At 47.4% G+C, this 14,329-nt stretch overlaps 1 protein-coding gene and 1 long non-coding RNA gene across 4 annotated transcripts in view; one reads left to right on the forward strand and one right to left on the reverse strand.

Moving 5' to 3' along the window:
* The window catches only part of LOC103784728 (uncharacterized), a 63,949-nt gene that overhangs the window by 20,345 nt on the left and 29,275 nt on the right, over nt 1-14,329 (forward strand). For both annotated transcript variants that reach the window (XR_004667091.3, XR_001337288.4), the window contains exons 2-4: nt 1,721-1,880; nt 2,826-2,972; nt 11,003-11,170. This is a non-coding gene — a long non-coding RNA (uncharacterized LOC103784728). The remainder of the gene's footprint in view (nt 1-1,720; nt 1,881-2,825; nt 2,973-11,002; nt 11,171-14,329) is intronic.
* SCIMP (SLP adaptor and CSK interacting membrane protein) overlaps nt 1-14,329 on the reverse strand; it is a 40,002-nt gene that overhangs the window by 17,171 nt on the left and 8,502 nt on the right. The window contains exons 2-4 of one of the 2 annotated variants that reach the window (XM_003810168.5): nt 11,040-11,142; nt 8,967-9,030; nt 2,604-2,677 (exon numbers count right to left, since the gene is read on the reverse strand). In XM_003810168.5, coding sequence (XP_003810216.1) covers nt 2,604-2,677; nt 8,967-9,030; nt 11,040-11,142 — 241 coding nt within the window. Of the gene's footprint in view, nt 1-2,603; nt 2,678-8,966; nt 9,031-11,018; nt 11,143-14,329 lie in introns of both variants that reach the window. The other variant, XM_003810169.5, reaches the window with a different exon arrangement.

Consider the following 14,329-nt stretch of genomic DNA (forward strand, 5'->3'; position numbering starts at 1 on the left):
GGAATAAAAATGTACCTGGCTTGGGCCGGGCGCGGTGGCTCACGCCTGTAATCCTAGCACTTTGGGAGGCTGAGGTGGGCGGATCACGAGGTCAGGAGATCGAGATCATCCTTGCTAACACGGTGAAACCCCATCTCTACTAAAAATACAAAAAATTAGCCAGGCATGGTGGTGGGCACCTGTAGTCCCAGCTACCCAGGAGGCTGAGGCAGGACAATGGCGTGAACTCGGGAGGTGGAGCTTGCAGTGAGCCGAGATTGCGCCACTGCACTCCAGCCTGGGCGACAGAGCGAGATTCCGTCTCAAAAAAAAAAAAAAAAAAAAATGTACCTGGCTTGTAGAGTTGTGAGGAGTGAATGAGCTAATACCTGTAAAGTGCTTAGTGTGGGACCTGAAACACAGCGCACGCTCAATAAATGTTAGCTAATATTATTTATCTATCCAATCAAAATATTTTTCTTAAGTATCGACTGAGCCTCATGCCCTGTTCTAGGTAGTGGATAAATATTAATAGTGGTGGACAAAAAAGGTTCCTGTGTTCCTGAAGTTTATACTCCAGTGGAGGAGATCAATAATACATAAATGAACAATAAGTAAATAACACAATTTTGGATAACTGTCAGTTTCATAAAGGAAATTAGCAGAACTACTTTAGGTTGAGTGGACAGAGAGGGCCTCTTTGAGGTGGTAACTTTTGAGCTGACATCTGAAGGATGAGAAAAATCCAGCGAGGCAAAGAGCTTAAGGAAGAACATTCCAGTCAAAGGAACCAGGCAGAGTTTTTCTGATAGGAAGTGAAAGGCCTAGTGACACCCCATGTTTCTTTCTGTTTATGTTCCAAGCTGGGATTTGAACATGAATTTACACCCTTATATCAGGCTATTGGGTGCGTCGGTACTTATGCTGCCCCCTTTTTGCTTTTCCATCCCTTTTTTTTTTTTTTTTTGAGACAGGGTCTCACTCTGTCGTCCAGGTGCAGTGATGCTATCGTGGCTCACTGCAGACCTCCCAGGCTCAAGCGATCCCCCCACCTCAGCCTTCCAAGTAGCTGGGACTATAAGTGTGCACCATCACACTGGCTAATTTTTGTAAAGATAGGATTTTGCCATGTTGCCCAGGCTGTTCTCAGACTCCTGAGCTCAAGTGATCAGCCCGCCCTGGCCTTCCAAAGTGTTGGGATTACAAGCATACGCCACTGTGCCTGGCCTCTGGCTGTCTCTTTTAAACAGGATGCTGGCTGTGTGTGGTGGCTCATGCCTGTAATCTCAGCACCTTGGGAGGTCGAGGCGGGTGGATCACTTGAGGTCAGGAGTTCAAGACGAGCCTGGTCAATATGGTGAAACCCTGTCTCTACTAAACATACAAAAAATTAGCTGGGTGTGGTGGTGCACGCCTATAATCCCAGTTACTCAGGAGGCTGAGGCAGGAAAATAGCTTGAACCTAGGAAGTGGAGATTGCAGTGAGCTGAAATCATGCCACTGCACTCCAGCCTGGGTGAGAAACCAAGACTCTGCCTCAAAAATAAAATAATCAGGATGCTGCATCTATAAATCCTAGTGTTACAGACTGAATGTTTGTGTCCCCCCAAAATTCAGGTGTTCAAGCCTTAACCCCCAATGAGGCTATATGTGGCCATAGTGATGAGGCCTTGATCCAACAGGATCAGTGTCCTTGTAAGAAGAAACACGAGAAATCTGACTCCCTGATGCTCTTCCCCAGCTTGAATGCACCAAGGAAAGGCCATTTGTGGGGACATAGCGAGAAGGCAGCTGTCTGCAAGCCAGGAGGAGAATCCTCACCAGAAACCTCACAGAAATCGGCCAGCACCCTCATCTCGGGCTTCCAGCTTCAGAACAACGAGAAAAGAAATTTCTGTGGTGTAAGCATCCCAGTCTATGGTATTTTTGTTACAGCAGCCTGAGCTATCTAAGACACCTTGATAGGGGACGGGCGTGGTGTCTCACACCTGTAATCCCAGCACTTCGGGAGGCCGAGGTGTTCAGATCATGAGGTCAGGAAATTTAGACCACCCTGGCTAACATGGTGAAACCCCGTCTCTACTAAAAATACAAAAAATTAGCCAGGCCTGGTGGTGGGCGCCTGTAGTCCCAGCTACTCAGGAGGCTGAGGTGGGAGAATGGTGTGAACCTGGGAGGCGGAGCTTGCAGTGAGTGGAGATCGCGCCACTGCATTCCAGCCTGGGTGACAGAGCGAGACTCCATCTCAAAAAAAAAAAAAAAAAAAAAAAAAGTGGCTCACGCTTGTAATCCCAGCACTTTGGGAGGCCGAGGCCGGTGGATCACGAGGTCAGGAGATCGAGACCATCCTGGCTAATGCGGTGAAACTCCGTCTCTACTAAAAATACAAAAAATTAGCTGGGCGTGGTGGCGGGTGCCTGTAGTCCCAGCTACTCCGGAGGCTGAGGCAGGAGAATGGCATGAACCCGGGAGGCGGAGCTTGCAGTGAGCCGAGATCGTGCCATTGCACTCCAGCCTGGGTGACAGAGCAAGACTCCATCTAAAAAAAAAAAAAAAAAAAAAGACACCTTGATAAACTCATTATCTTACCCTAAATGAAACTGCTACCAGTAAAATATACTTACAAGAGTCTTCTAGAGAAGGCCAATTCCTCGGTGGCAGAGGCGGTAATTGAACTGGCGACTCATTAAGAACATTCCTAGAGAGAGAGAAAGAGAGAGAATCAGTGTTTGGTTTGGGCCATGCCTGCTCCCAGCCGATTTAAGAGAAAACATCAAGGAAAGTGAATGGGTTGAACATTCAAATCTTGGTCTCTACTAATTGGAAGCATTTCCTTTCCTTTGTAGGTCCTGGTTCCCATTTGTAATTGGCACCCTAATGAAACCGTTTTCTGTAGCCCTGGAAATGGCTGAAAATGAGGGGAGGGAAATAAAGTGCTATAATTCAGAGCATGGAGCACACCTTCCTGGTTCACCTGAGTTGGATTCGGAGAGGTAGGCACCAGATGTATTTCTATTTGCAAAACAGATGAGCTGGGCATGGTGGCGCATGCCTGTAATCCCAGCACTTTGGGAGGCCGAGGCAGGCGGATCACCTGAGGTCAGGAGTTCAAGACCAGCCTGGCCAATATGGTGAAACCCTGTCTCTACTTAAAAATACAAAAATCAGCTGGGCATGATGATGCTCACCTGTAATCCCACCTACTCGGGAGGCTGAGGCAGGGGAATCACTTGAACTTGGGAGGCGGAGGTTGCAGTGAGCCGAGATCATGCTACTGCACTCCAGCCTAGGCAACAGAGTGAGACTCTGTCTCAAAACAAACAAATAAAAAAACAAAAAACAAAAGCAGATGAACTCCTAAAGCAGAATGTACACACACCTTGAGTCAGCATTTCCACTACTGGGTCTACAGACTATCGAAATGCTCGCATCTGTTCACCAAAACATGCATTAGAATGTTCAGAGCAACAGTATTCATAACAGCTCCGAATTGGACACGACCTGTATTAGTCTGGGTTGTCCAGAGAAGCACAGACACATAAAATTTGCCATCACACAACTCAAATGCCCATCAGCAGTAGAATGGATAGATTAATTATGGTAAAGTGACTGGGCAAGGTGGCTGACATCGGTAATCCCAGCACTTTGGGAGGCGAAAGAGGGAGGATGGCTTGAGCCCAGGGGTTTAAGGGTAATATAGGGAGACCCTGGGCAACACAGGGAGACCCAGTCTCTACAAAAAAATCAACATAATTAGCTGGTTGTGGTGGCATACACCTGTAGTCCCAGCTACTCAGGAGACTGAAGCAAGAGGATCACTTGAGCCCAAAATTTGAGGTGACAGTGAGCTATGATTGCACCACTGTACTCCAACCTGGTTGAGAGTGAGACCCTGTCTCAAAATAAATAAATAAATAAATAAATAAATAAATAAATACTGGTGTACTCCCACGGTGGAATGTTCTATAGCAACAAGAATGAACAATCTACAACTACACACAATGAATCTCATAAAGATGATGTTGAGCAAAAAAGCCAAACACCAAATAATATATACTATATGATGCCATTAATAGATTGCATAAAAACCAAAAAGCTGCTGGGCACAGTGGCTCATGCCTGTAATTCCAGCACTTTGGGAGGCCAAGGCAGGCAGATCATGAGGTCAGGAGATCGAGACTAGCCTGGCCAACATGATGAAACCCAGTCTCTACTAAAAATACAAAAATTAGCCAGGTGTGGTGGCGTGCACCTATAGTCCCAGCTACTCAGGAGGCTGAGGCAGAAGAATCGCTTGAATCTGGGAGGCGGAGGTTACAGAGAGCCAAGATCACGCCACTGCACTCCAGCCTGGGCAACAGAGCGAGACTCCATCTCAAAAACAAAAAAACAAAAAACAAAAAAACCCCAAAAAGCTAATTTATACTATCACAGACAGTGATTACCTTTGGGATGTAGTGGTTGAAAGGCTGCATAAAGTAAGCCTCTGAAGTGCTGGTAATGTCCTGTTTCTTGATCTGGGTGCCAGTTACCTGGGTCTTTTCAGTTCGTGGAAATTCATCAGGTTGTACACTTAGTATTTCCATTTTCCTGTATTTATATTATACTTTGGTACAAAGTTTTAACTAAAAGATAAACTCTAAGAAAACTTCCTTACTTGGGCCTCCATTCCCCTAGGTACACTGATTTGACTCCTATATGCTATAAAGTCCCCCTGAGAATGAATAAACATTTTTAGGTTGTTAGGTTGAGTGCAGACGGGGACATGGGGGTAGAGCTCCACCGGCGGCTCTCACCATCCCTCTGTAGCTCTTCCTAAGAGAAGAAAGCAACTCATCTGACTGCTAAATTTGGGAAAAGTCTAGCTCCTCTCACTTTCTCCTCCAGAGCTGGCCTGACTGCAGAATTCACAAATCCTGCTCTGGTCTTTGCCATTCAGAAAAAGGGGTCTACTCGGTGGGGGAGACCTGAGGTTTTCTGGAGCTGCCTGTGAACTGGTTAGGAAAGTCACCCGGTTCCAAATTAGGAAACTCACTAGCTCACAGAAAAGAGCCACATTCTGCAATCCCAGTTTTATTCTTTTTTGTTTGCTTGTGTGTGTGTGTGTGTGTGTGTGTGTTTTTAATTTTATTATTATACTTTAAGTTTTAGGGTACATGTGCACAACTTGCAGGTTTGTTACATGTGTATACATGTGCCATGTTGGTGTGCTGCACCCATTAACTCGTCATTTAGCATTAGGTATATCTCCTAATGCTATCCCTCCCCCCTCCCCCCACCCCACAACAGTCCCTGGTGTGTGATGTTCCCCTTCCTGTGTCCATGTGTTCTCATTGTTCAATTCCCACCTATGAGTGAGAACATGCGGTGTTTGGTTTTTTGTCCCTGCGATAGTTTGCTGAGAATGATGATTTCCAATTTCATCCATGTCCCTACAAAGGACATGAACTCATCATTTTTTATGGCTGCATAGTATTCCATGGTGTATATGTGCCACATTTTCTTAATCCCTTCTATCGTTGTTGGACATTTAGGTTGGTTCCAAGTCTTTGCTATTGTGAATAGTGCTGCTATAAACATACGTGTGCCTGTGTCTTTATAGCAGCATGATTTATAGTCCTTTGGGTATATACCCAGTAATGGGATGGCTGGGTCAAATGGTATTTCTAGTTCTAGATCCCTGAGGAATCGCCACACTGACTTCCACAATGGTTGAACTAGTTTACAGTCCCACCAACATTTTTTTTTTTTGAGACAGGGTCTCACTTTGACACCCAGGCTGGAGTTCAGTGGCACGATCACAGCTCACTGCTGCCCTGACCTCAGGGGTTCAAGCAATCCTCCCACCTCAGCCTCCCAAGTAGCTGGGACTACAAGCAGACACCACCACACCTGGCTAATTTTGGTATTTTTCTCAGATATGGGGCCCCACTATGTTGCCCAGGCTGGTTTCAAACTCCTGGCCTCAAGCCATCCTCCCACTTGGGCCTCCCAAAGTGCTGGGATTATAGGCATGAACCACTGCCGCTGGCCAATACCAGTTTTAGTTTTTTGCTTTTTTTTTTTTGAGACTGAGTTTCACTCGTCACCCAGGCTGGAGTACAGTGGCACGATCTTGGATCACTGCAACCTCCACCTCCTGGGTTCAAGCAATTCTCCTGCCTCAGCCTCCCAAGTAGCTGGGATTACAGGCACACACCACCATGCCTGGCTAATTTCTGTATTTTTAGTAGAGACAGGGTTTCACCATGTTGGCCAGACTGGTCTCGAACTCCTGACCTCAGGTGATCCGCCTGCATCGGCCTCCCAAAGTCTGGGATTACAGGTGTGAGCCGCTGCACCTGGCCCCAGTTTTATTCTTAAAAAAGGCAATATTTAGTCACCTGACTGCCTAACACATTTGTCTTATTCTTGAAAGGGATCAGAATTGATGGAGGCAGGGGGAGTCTTATTTGCTGGATCCCTGAAGCTACAACAAAAGCCATTTTAGAAAAGCATAGATTTAAAAATGTTTTGTATACAGGGTCTCACTATGTTGTCCAGGCTGGTCTTGAACTCCTGGCCTCAAGTGATACTCCCACCTTGGCAAAGTGCTGAGATTACAGGCATGAGCCACTGCACCTCGCCCCAAGTGTAAGTTTTGTTTCAGATAGTGTGTATACTCCAAAGAAAGGACTGGCTCTTGACTGGCTCCTGGGAAATAATCTCTAAACCCTTGGAATATTCTTCCTAATAAGAGTGTCTCCGGCCGGGCGTGGTGGCTCACGCCTGTAATCCCAGCACTTTGGGAGGCCGAGATGGGCAGATCACGAGGTTAGGAGTTCGAGACCAGCCTGGCCAACATAGCGAAACCCCGTCTCTACTAAAAATACAAAAAATTAGCCAGGTGTGGTGGTGCGCGCCTGTAATCCCAGCTATTCAGGAGACTGAGGCAGGAGAATCGCTTGAACCTGGGAGGCAGACGTTGTGGTGAGCCGAGATCGCGCTATTGCACTCCAGCCTGGGTGACAGAGTGAGACTCTGTCTCAACAACAAAAAAAAGTGTCTTTGAGGCCGGGCATGGTGGCTCACACTTGTAATCCGAGCACTTTGGGAGGCCAAGGTGGGTGGATCACTTGAGGTCAGGAGTTCCAGACCAGCCATGGCCAACATGGTGAAACGCCGTCTCTACTAAAAATACAAAAATTAGCTGGGCATAGTGGCAGGTGCCTGTAATCCCAGCTGCTTAGGAAGCTGAGGCAGGAGAAGCACTTGAACCTGGGAGGCAGAGGTTGCAGGGAGCCGAAATCACGCAATTGCTCTCCAGCCTGGGTAACAGAGTGGGACTCCATCTCGTAAATAAATAAATAAAGAGTGTCTTTGTATATCTGGGAGCCTTGGGCCACACCAGATAGTTTATGTTAATAATGTGGTTTATGGTGAATGCCTGTTTTTGTTTGCCTGGGGCCCTGGGCCATGTTTTATCAATTTGATAAAGCTAAATGCAGGTATTCCATGCCTACATGACTAACCCCCAGTAAAAGAAAAACTCTATACTCCAAGGCTCAGGTGAGGTTCTCCAGTCAGCAGTGCTTCGCGTCTGTTGCCACATATTGTTACTGGGAGAACTGGGGCTCTCTGTGTGACTTCACTGGGAGAGGACAACTGCAAGCTTTGCCTGCTTTCCGCTGGACCCCACACTCCGTCACTTTTTCATTTGCTGATTTTAATCTGTATTCTTTCGCCATAATGTACTGTAATTGTTGAGCAAAATCGCTTTTCTGTGTTCTTCTAGTGAATTCTCAAGCCTAAGAGTGGCCTTGGAGATCCCCAACGCAGATATTGGTCATAAAGCCCCAAATAGATCACAAAACACAAAAGTAAAGTGGATGGCATATTTTTCTTCAGCGCAGTAGCTTTTGGAAGACTATATTTGGAATCCAACAAAAGAAAAGAATTATAGACTAGGCGTTGGGCCCAGAACACAGAGCCCAACCTGTGACCTTTGTCAGAATAGAGAGAGTAGGCTGGGCACGGTGGCATGTGCTTGTAATCCCGGCTACTTGGGAAGTTAAGGTGGGGGAATTGCTTGAGCCCAGGAGTTTGAGACCCACAGGAGTTTTAGAGCTGCCTGGGCAACATAGCAAGACCCCATCTCCAAAAAAAAAAAAAAAAAGAGGCCAGGTGCAGTGGCTCACGTCTATAATCACAGCACTTTGGGAGGCCAAGGCGGGTGGATCACAAGGTCAGGAGTTTGAGATCAGCCTGGCCAACATGGTGAAACCCTGTCTCTACTAAAAATACAAAATACAAAAAGTAGCTGGGTATGCTGGCGTGCGCCTGTAATCTCAGCTACTTGGGAGGCTGAGGCAGGAGAATTGCTTGAACCTGGGAGGCAGAGGTTGCAGTGAACCGAGATTGCGCCACTGCATTCCAGCCTGGGTGACAGAGTGAGACTCCATCTCAAAAAATAAAAAAAAAAAAAAATAGAACTACCAGGCGGGCCTGGTGGCTCACGCCTATAGTCCCAGCACTTTGAGAAGCCAAGGTGGGTGGATCACCTGAGGTCAGGAGTTTGAGACCAACCTGGCCAACATGGCGAAACCCCATTTCTACTAAAAATACAAAAATTAGGCAGGCATGATGGTGGGTGCCTGTAATCCCAGCTACTTGGGAGGCTGAGGCAGGAGAATTGCTTGAACCCAGGAGGCGGAGGCTGCAGTGAGCCGAGATCGTGCCAATGCACTCCAGCCTGGGCGACAGAGCAAGACTCCATCTCAAAAAAAAAAAAAAGAGAGAGAGAGATGAGAGGAGGGAGGACTTGCCCTGCATCGACAATGTCCTGAGTCTCTGCCCTTATGTGGAGAGATTTGGCAGGTGTGAAGTCTCGCCAGCTCTACAGGAAATGCGGATGTCTCAGTCATACTGGTACAGTAGTGGAGGGGCAAGGGTGGAAGGGAACAGGCAGTTCTCAACAGTAAAAAGCGGAAAGATTCCCCCCTACTTACTCATACATCTTTTCTTCATCTACTTGCTTGTGTTTCAGGGGCTTGGCAATTGCCCATTTCTTGCCTAAGAGGGGAAAAGCATGTTCATTGAAGAAGAATTAGCAAAAGTTGTGATTTTTTAATTTAACCCAGAGAAAACACACTTAGGGACACAGTTAATAAATGATAGAGCCGGACTTAGAACCCAGACAGTCTAACCACAGAGCCTCTGCACTAACCCAGTGAGGGCAGCCACAGCATGGGTGGTGTTTATTTCCTCTATGCCTGGCACTTAGGTGGCACTTAGAAATGTTGGTTGAATGAATAATCAAAGTGTGGTTGGGAGGAAATCAGATAAAGAATCGGAAAAGCAGTTTGTATCCTGTAGATGGACATACACATTGTTATAAATTATAGCCTGCTTGTTAATATGAGTGGTTGAGGATAAAAAGAAAGTAGGTGAAGTTTTAGTTCAGGGTCATTCCTTTGTCCATATTTGAGAATGGAAACTATTTTTCCCCCCAGACAGAGCCTCACTCTTGTTGCCCAGGCTGGAGTGCAGTGGCGCAATCTCGGCTCACTGCAACCTCTGCTCCCTGGGTTCAAGCGATTCTCCTGCCTCAGCCTCCTGAGTAGCTGACATTACAGGTGCCTGCCACCACACCTGGCTAATTTTTGTATTTTTAGTAGAGATGGGGGTTTCGCCATGTTGGCCAGGCTGGTCTTGAGCTCCCGACCTCAAGTGATCCACCCGCCTCAGCCTCCCAAAGTGCTGTGCTGAGATTACAGGCATGGGCCACTGCACCTGGCAGGAATGAAAACTTGTTTTTTTTTTTTTTTTTTAAGATGGAGTCTCACACTGTCGCCCAGACTGGAGGGCAGTGATGCGATCTCGGCTCACTGCAAGCTCCACCTCCCAGGTTCACTCCATTCTCCTGCCTCAGCCTTCCTAGTAGCTGGGACTACAGGCGCCTGCCACCACGCCCGGCTAATTTTTTTTGTATTTTAAGTAGAAACGGGGTTTCACCGTGTTAGCCAGGATGGTCTTGATCTCCTCACCTCGTGGTCCGCCCACCTCAGCCTCCCAAAGTGCTGGGATTACAGGCGTGAGCCACCGCGCCCGGCCAGGTTGTTATTTAAAGGAATGAGAGGTCAAGATAACACGCCATTGAATTAAAGCTTTCGTGTTTCTGGAGATGAACAGGAAAGTGGAAACCCCACTTACAGATAATCTAAAGTTAGTGTTAATCCCTAGGCCACTTATTTATGTCTGAGGGTGCCAAGAGGTTTCTGGTCTAGGTAATACCAGAAAATTCAGAGTATGGTCTCAGAGAAGGCAATCATGGTGGCCAAACATGTTGGCTGTGGATTGAGTCCATATTTTATTCCTCAAGACAGTTCTTTTTTTTTTTTTTTTTTTTTGAGATGGAGTCTCACTCTTGTCATCCAGGCTGGAGTGCAGTGGCACGATCTCGGCTCACTGCAACCTCCGCCTCCTGGATTCAAGTGATTCTCCTGCCTCAGCCTCCTGAGTAGCTGGGATTACAGGCACCCGTCACCACACCCAGCTAATTTTTGTATTTTTAGTAGAGACGGGGTTTCACCATTTTGGCCAGGCTAGTCTCGAACTCCTGACCTCAGATGATCCCACCGCCTGGGCTTCCCAAAGTGCTGGGATTACAGGCATGAGCCACCGCGCCCAGCCGAGACAGTTCTTAATATTCCATATACTTGTGTTCTCGCAAGATGCTGTGCTCAGTAGCCACATAGGGAAGAAAAAGCACTTGAGCATACTGTGCCTTCAAACAGATTCTGCTTTCACCCAGATGATTAGGGCTGGAAGGGCTCTTGGAGATTAGTTGATGTCCCTCCTTTCACTGTGTGGATGAGGAAACTGAGGCCTAGAGACATAATGTAGTGGCAGGGTTAGGACTCAAACCCAGAATGCAAGATGCTTAATCCAAAATTCAGCTCATTCAGGCCCAGGATTGATTTGCTTGCCCTAAAGGAGCTCTACTGCACCGATAACCACCTGGCTCCTCCCTCCACCTGCCTAGGTAAAATGGCCATTACCTCGTCTAAGCTGCCACTTACAGACACAGTACAGGATGAGGCCCAGGCCCACAGAGACAACGATGATGGCCACAGCTAAGATGATCCAGAAATTATTCCTCCACCAGCTCATTGCAGTGGAATCCTGAGAAGAATGGAGAGAGAAGAATGAGGTATGAATGAAAGATATCCTGGGGTTGGGTGGAGTGGGGCAGTTATCTACTGTGGGTTGTTTTTTTTTTCTTTTCTGAGTCGGAGTCTCACTCTGTCGCCCAGGCTGGAGTGCAATGATGTGATCTCAGCTCTCAGCTCACTGCAACCTCCACCTCCCGGGTTCAGGTGATTCTCCTGCCTCAGCCTCCAGAGTAACGGGGACTACAGGCACCTGCCACCACGCCTGGCTAATTTTTGTATTTTTAGTAGAGATGGGATTTCGCCACGTTGGCCAGGCTGGTCTGGAACTCCTGACCTCAGGTGATTCACCTGTCTTGGCCTCCCAAAGTACTGGGATTACAGACATGAGCCACCGTGCCCAGCTAATCTACTGTGTTGTGTAGAGATGCAGACATCTGCTTAGGAATCAGGCACTGGTTCACAGCCATACCCTACTCATTAACACCTGCATGTCACTCGACCTTCTGTGAGCCTCATCTATAATATGGGAATGATATCTCCTACTTCACTGAGGTTTGTGAGGACTGGAGATCAAGCATGTACCTACTGGGCCCTCTAGAAATGGTAGACATCATCACTGCTCTTTCAGACATGCAGCAGGAGGGGGAAGATGCCATTTAAAGCAATAATTGACTGCAGGGTTGTTGTTTTTTTTCTTGAGACGGAGTCTCGCTCTGTGATCCAGGCTGGAGTGCAGTGGCGTGATCTGGGCTCTCTGCAAACTCTGCTTCCCGGGTTCACATCATTCTCCTGCCTCAGCCTCCCGAGTAGCTGGGACTACAGGCGCCCGCCACCACGCCCGGCTGATTTTTTTGTATTTTTTTAGTAGAGACGGGGTTTCACCATGTTAGCCAGGATAGTCTCGATCTCCTGACCTCGTGATCTGCCCGCCTCGGCCTCCCAAAGTGCTGGGATTACAGGCGTGAGCCACTGCACCAGGCCAGTTTTTTTGTTTGTTTGTTTGTTTTTTGAGACAGAGGCTCACTCTGTCGCCCAGGCTGGAGTGCAGTGGCGCGATCTTGGCTCACTGCAACCTCTGCCTCCCAAGCAATTCTCCTGCCTCAGCCTCCTGAGTAGCTGGGATTAAAGGTGTGTGCCACCACGCCTGGCTAATTTTTGTATTTTTAGTAGAGACGGGGTTTCACCATGTTGGCCAAGCTAGTCTCGAACTCCTGACCTTGTGATCTACCTGCCTCAGCCTCCCAAAGTGCTAGGATTATAGGTGCAAGCCACCATGCCCAGCCAGTTATTTTTAATCACAAGGACAAGTCAGACTTAATGCATAGCAGGGGAGAGAAATTTTGAGAGCTTTTGTTTGAGTTGAGGGTTAGAAAAATAGCTGGATGGGTCTCTTTGAGTGAGTTATGGTCAGAAGGGTGAAGCTGAAGATATAGGGCAAACTGAGTTGATCTGCATGAGAGAGTTAACAGGCATTTGGGGGCTGGAAGCTGACAGACCAGAGAGGGGGAAAGTCTCGGAAAAGGTTAGCAGCAGAGTGAGAGGTCAAGAAGAGAGCACAAGTCAGAGCCTGGTTAGGAAGCTCCCATAGTGGCAAATGACTAAGGCATTTCTAGGACAGTAATGCCTCATGTCCAGCCTTAAATTGCTACCTAGGTTATGCTGTGGTGTCACCTTTTGTTACCATCAAACCTCCAATAAAACTGCATAACACGGCCGGGTGCGGTGGCTCACGCCTGTAATCCCAGCACTTTGGGAGGCTGAGGAGGGCAGATCACTTCAGGTCAGGAGTTCAAGACCAGCCTGGCCAACATGGTGAAACCCTGTCTCTACTAAAAATACAAAAATTAGCTGGGTGTGGTGGCACATGCCTGTAGTCCCAGCTACTCAGGAGGCTGAGGCGGGAGAATTGCTTAAAGCCAGGAAGCAGAGGTGGCAGTAAGCCGAGATCACGCCACTACATTCCAGCCTGGACAACAGAGCAAGACTCCATCTCAAAACAAAAACAAAGGCTGGGTGCAGTGGCTCACGCCTGTAATCTCATCACTTTGGGTGGCTGAGGCAGGCGGATCACATGAGGTCAGGAGTTCGAAACCAGCTTGGCCATCATGGTGAAACCCCTTCTCTACTAAAAATACAAAAAATTAGCTGGGCATGGTGGTGCACGCCTGTAATCCCAGCTACTTGAGAGACTGAGGCAAGAGAATTGCTTGAACCCGGGAGGCAGAGGTTGCGGTGAGCCGAGGTTGTGCCATTGCACTCCAGCCTGGGCAACAAGAGCGAGATTCCATCTCAAAAAAAAAAAAAAACACTGATCTCAAAGGGGGAGTTGTGAGAACCCCAACTTGAAGCTGGTTGCTCTCAAGTTCCAGAGGCCCGGACTTGCGACTGACGTTTGGGGAGTTGGGGGCAGCAGTCTTGGGAACTGAGCTGTGAGATCTGATACTATCTCTGGGTCTATAGTGCTGGCATTGAATTGGAGAACACCCAGCTGGTGTTCACTGCTTGGTGTGTGGCGGAAAAACCCTCACACATTTGGTCACAGAAGCCCTTTTCTGTGTTGATGATTGTTGTGGTGGTGTGAGAACAGAGGAAAAACACCGCTTGCAGAGTTTTTCCTGAAACAATACTCTTTAGAGCGATAGAAATAAATACCACGACCTGCGCATTCAAAGCTGTTGTATCTGGATTGTGACTGCGTGGAAGGTCGAGGCGGGAAGACAGGGGCTGTTGCTTTTCATTATAAACTCTGCATTACTTGATTTTTGCACTACGTACATTTACTTTGATAACACTGGAAAGAATAAATTGGCCATGTAGTGTAGCTTCCAAAAAAAAACTATTGCTTGGGTTTCAAGGTCAAGGAAATTTCATTCTCATCAGTTTCTTGGGAAAGAGGAAGTGGAATGATGTTGTCAGAAAGTGAAACCATGGGTCATTTTCAGAACTACTCAGAGTAATAAATATTTTTTGTCAGTTTTGTTCTTACAAGTGAAATGGACCGCAGAGAGGCACTTTTTCTTTTCTTTTTTCTTTCTTTCTTTTTTTTTTTTTTGAGATGAAGTCTCGCTCTTGTACCCCAGGCTGGAGTGCGATGGCGTGATCTCGGCTCACTGCACCCTCCACCTCTCCAGTTCAAGCGATTCTTCTGCCTCAGCCTCTCGAGTAGCTGCGATTACAGGTGTGTACCACCATGCCCG

The sequence above is a fragment of the Pan paniscus genome, chromosome 19, assembly GCF_029289425.2.
Source record: "Pan paniscus chromosome 19, NHGRI_mPanPan1-v2.0_pri, whole genome shotgun sequence".
Taxonomy (NCBI): Eukaryota; Metazoa; Chordata; class Mammalia; order Primates; family Hominidae; genus Pan; species Pan paniscus.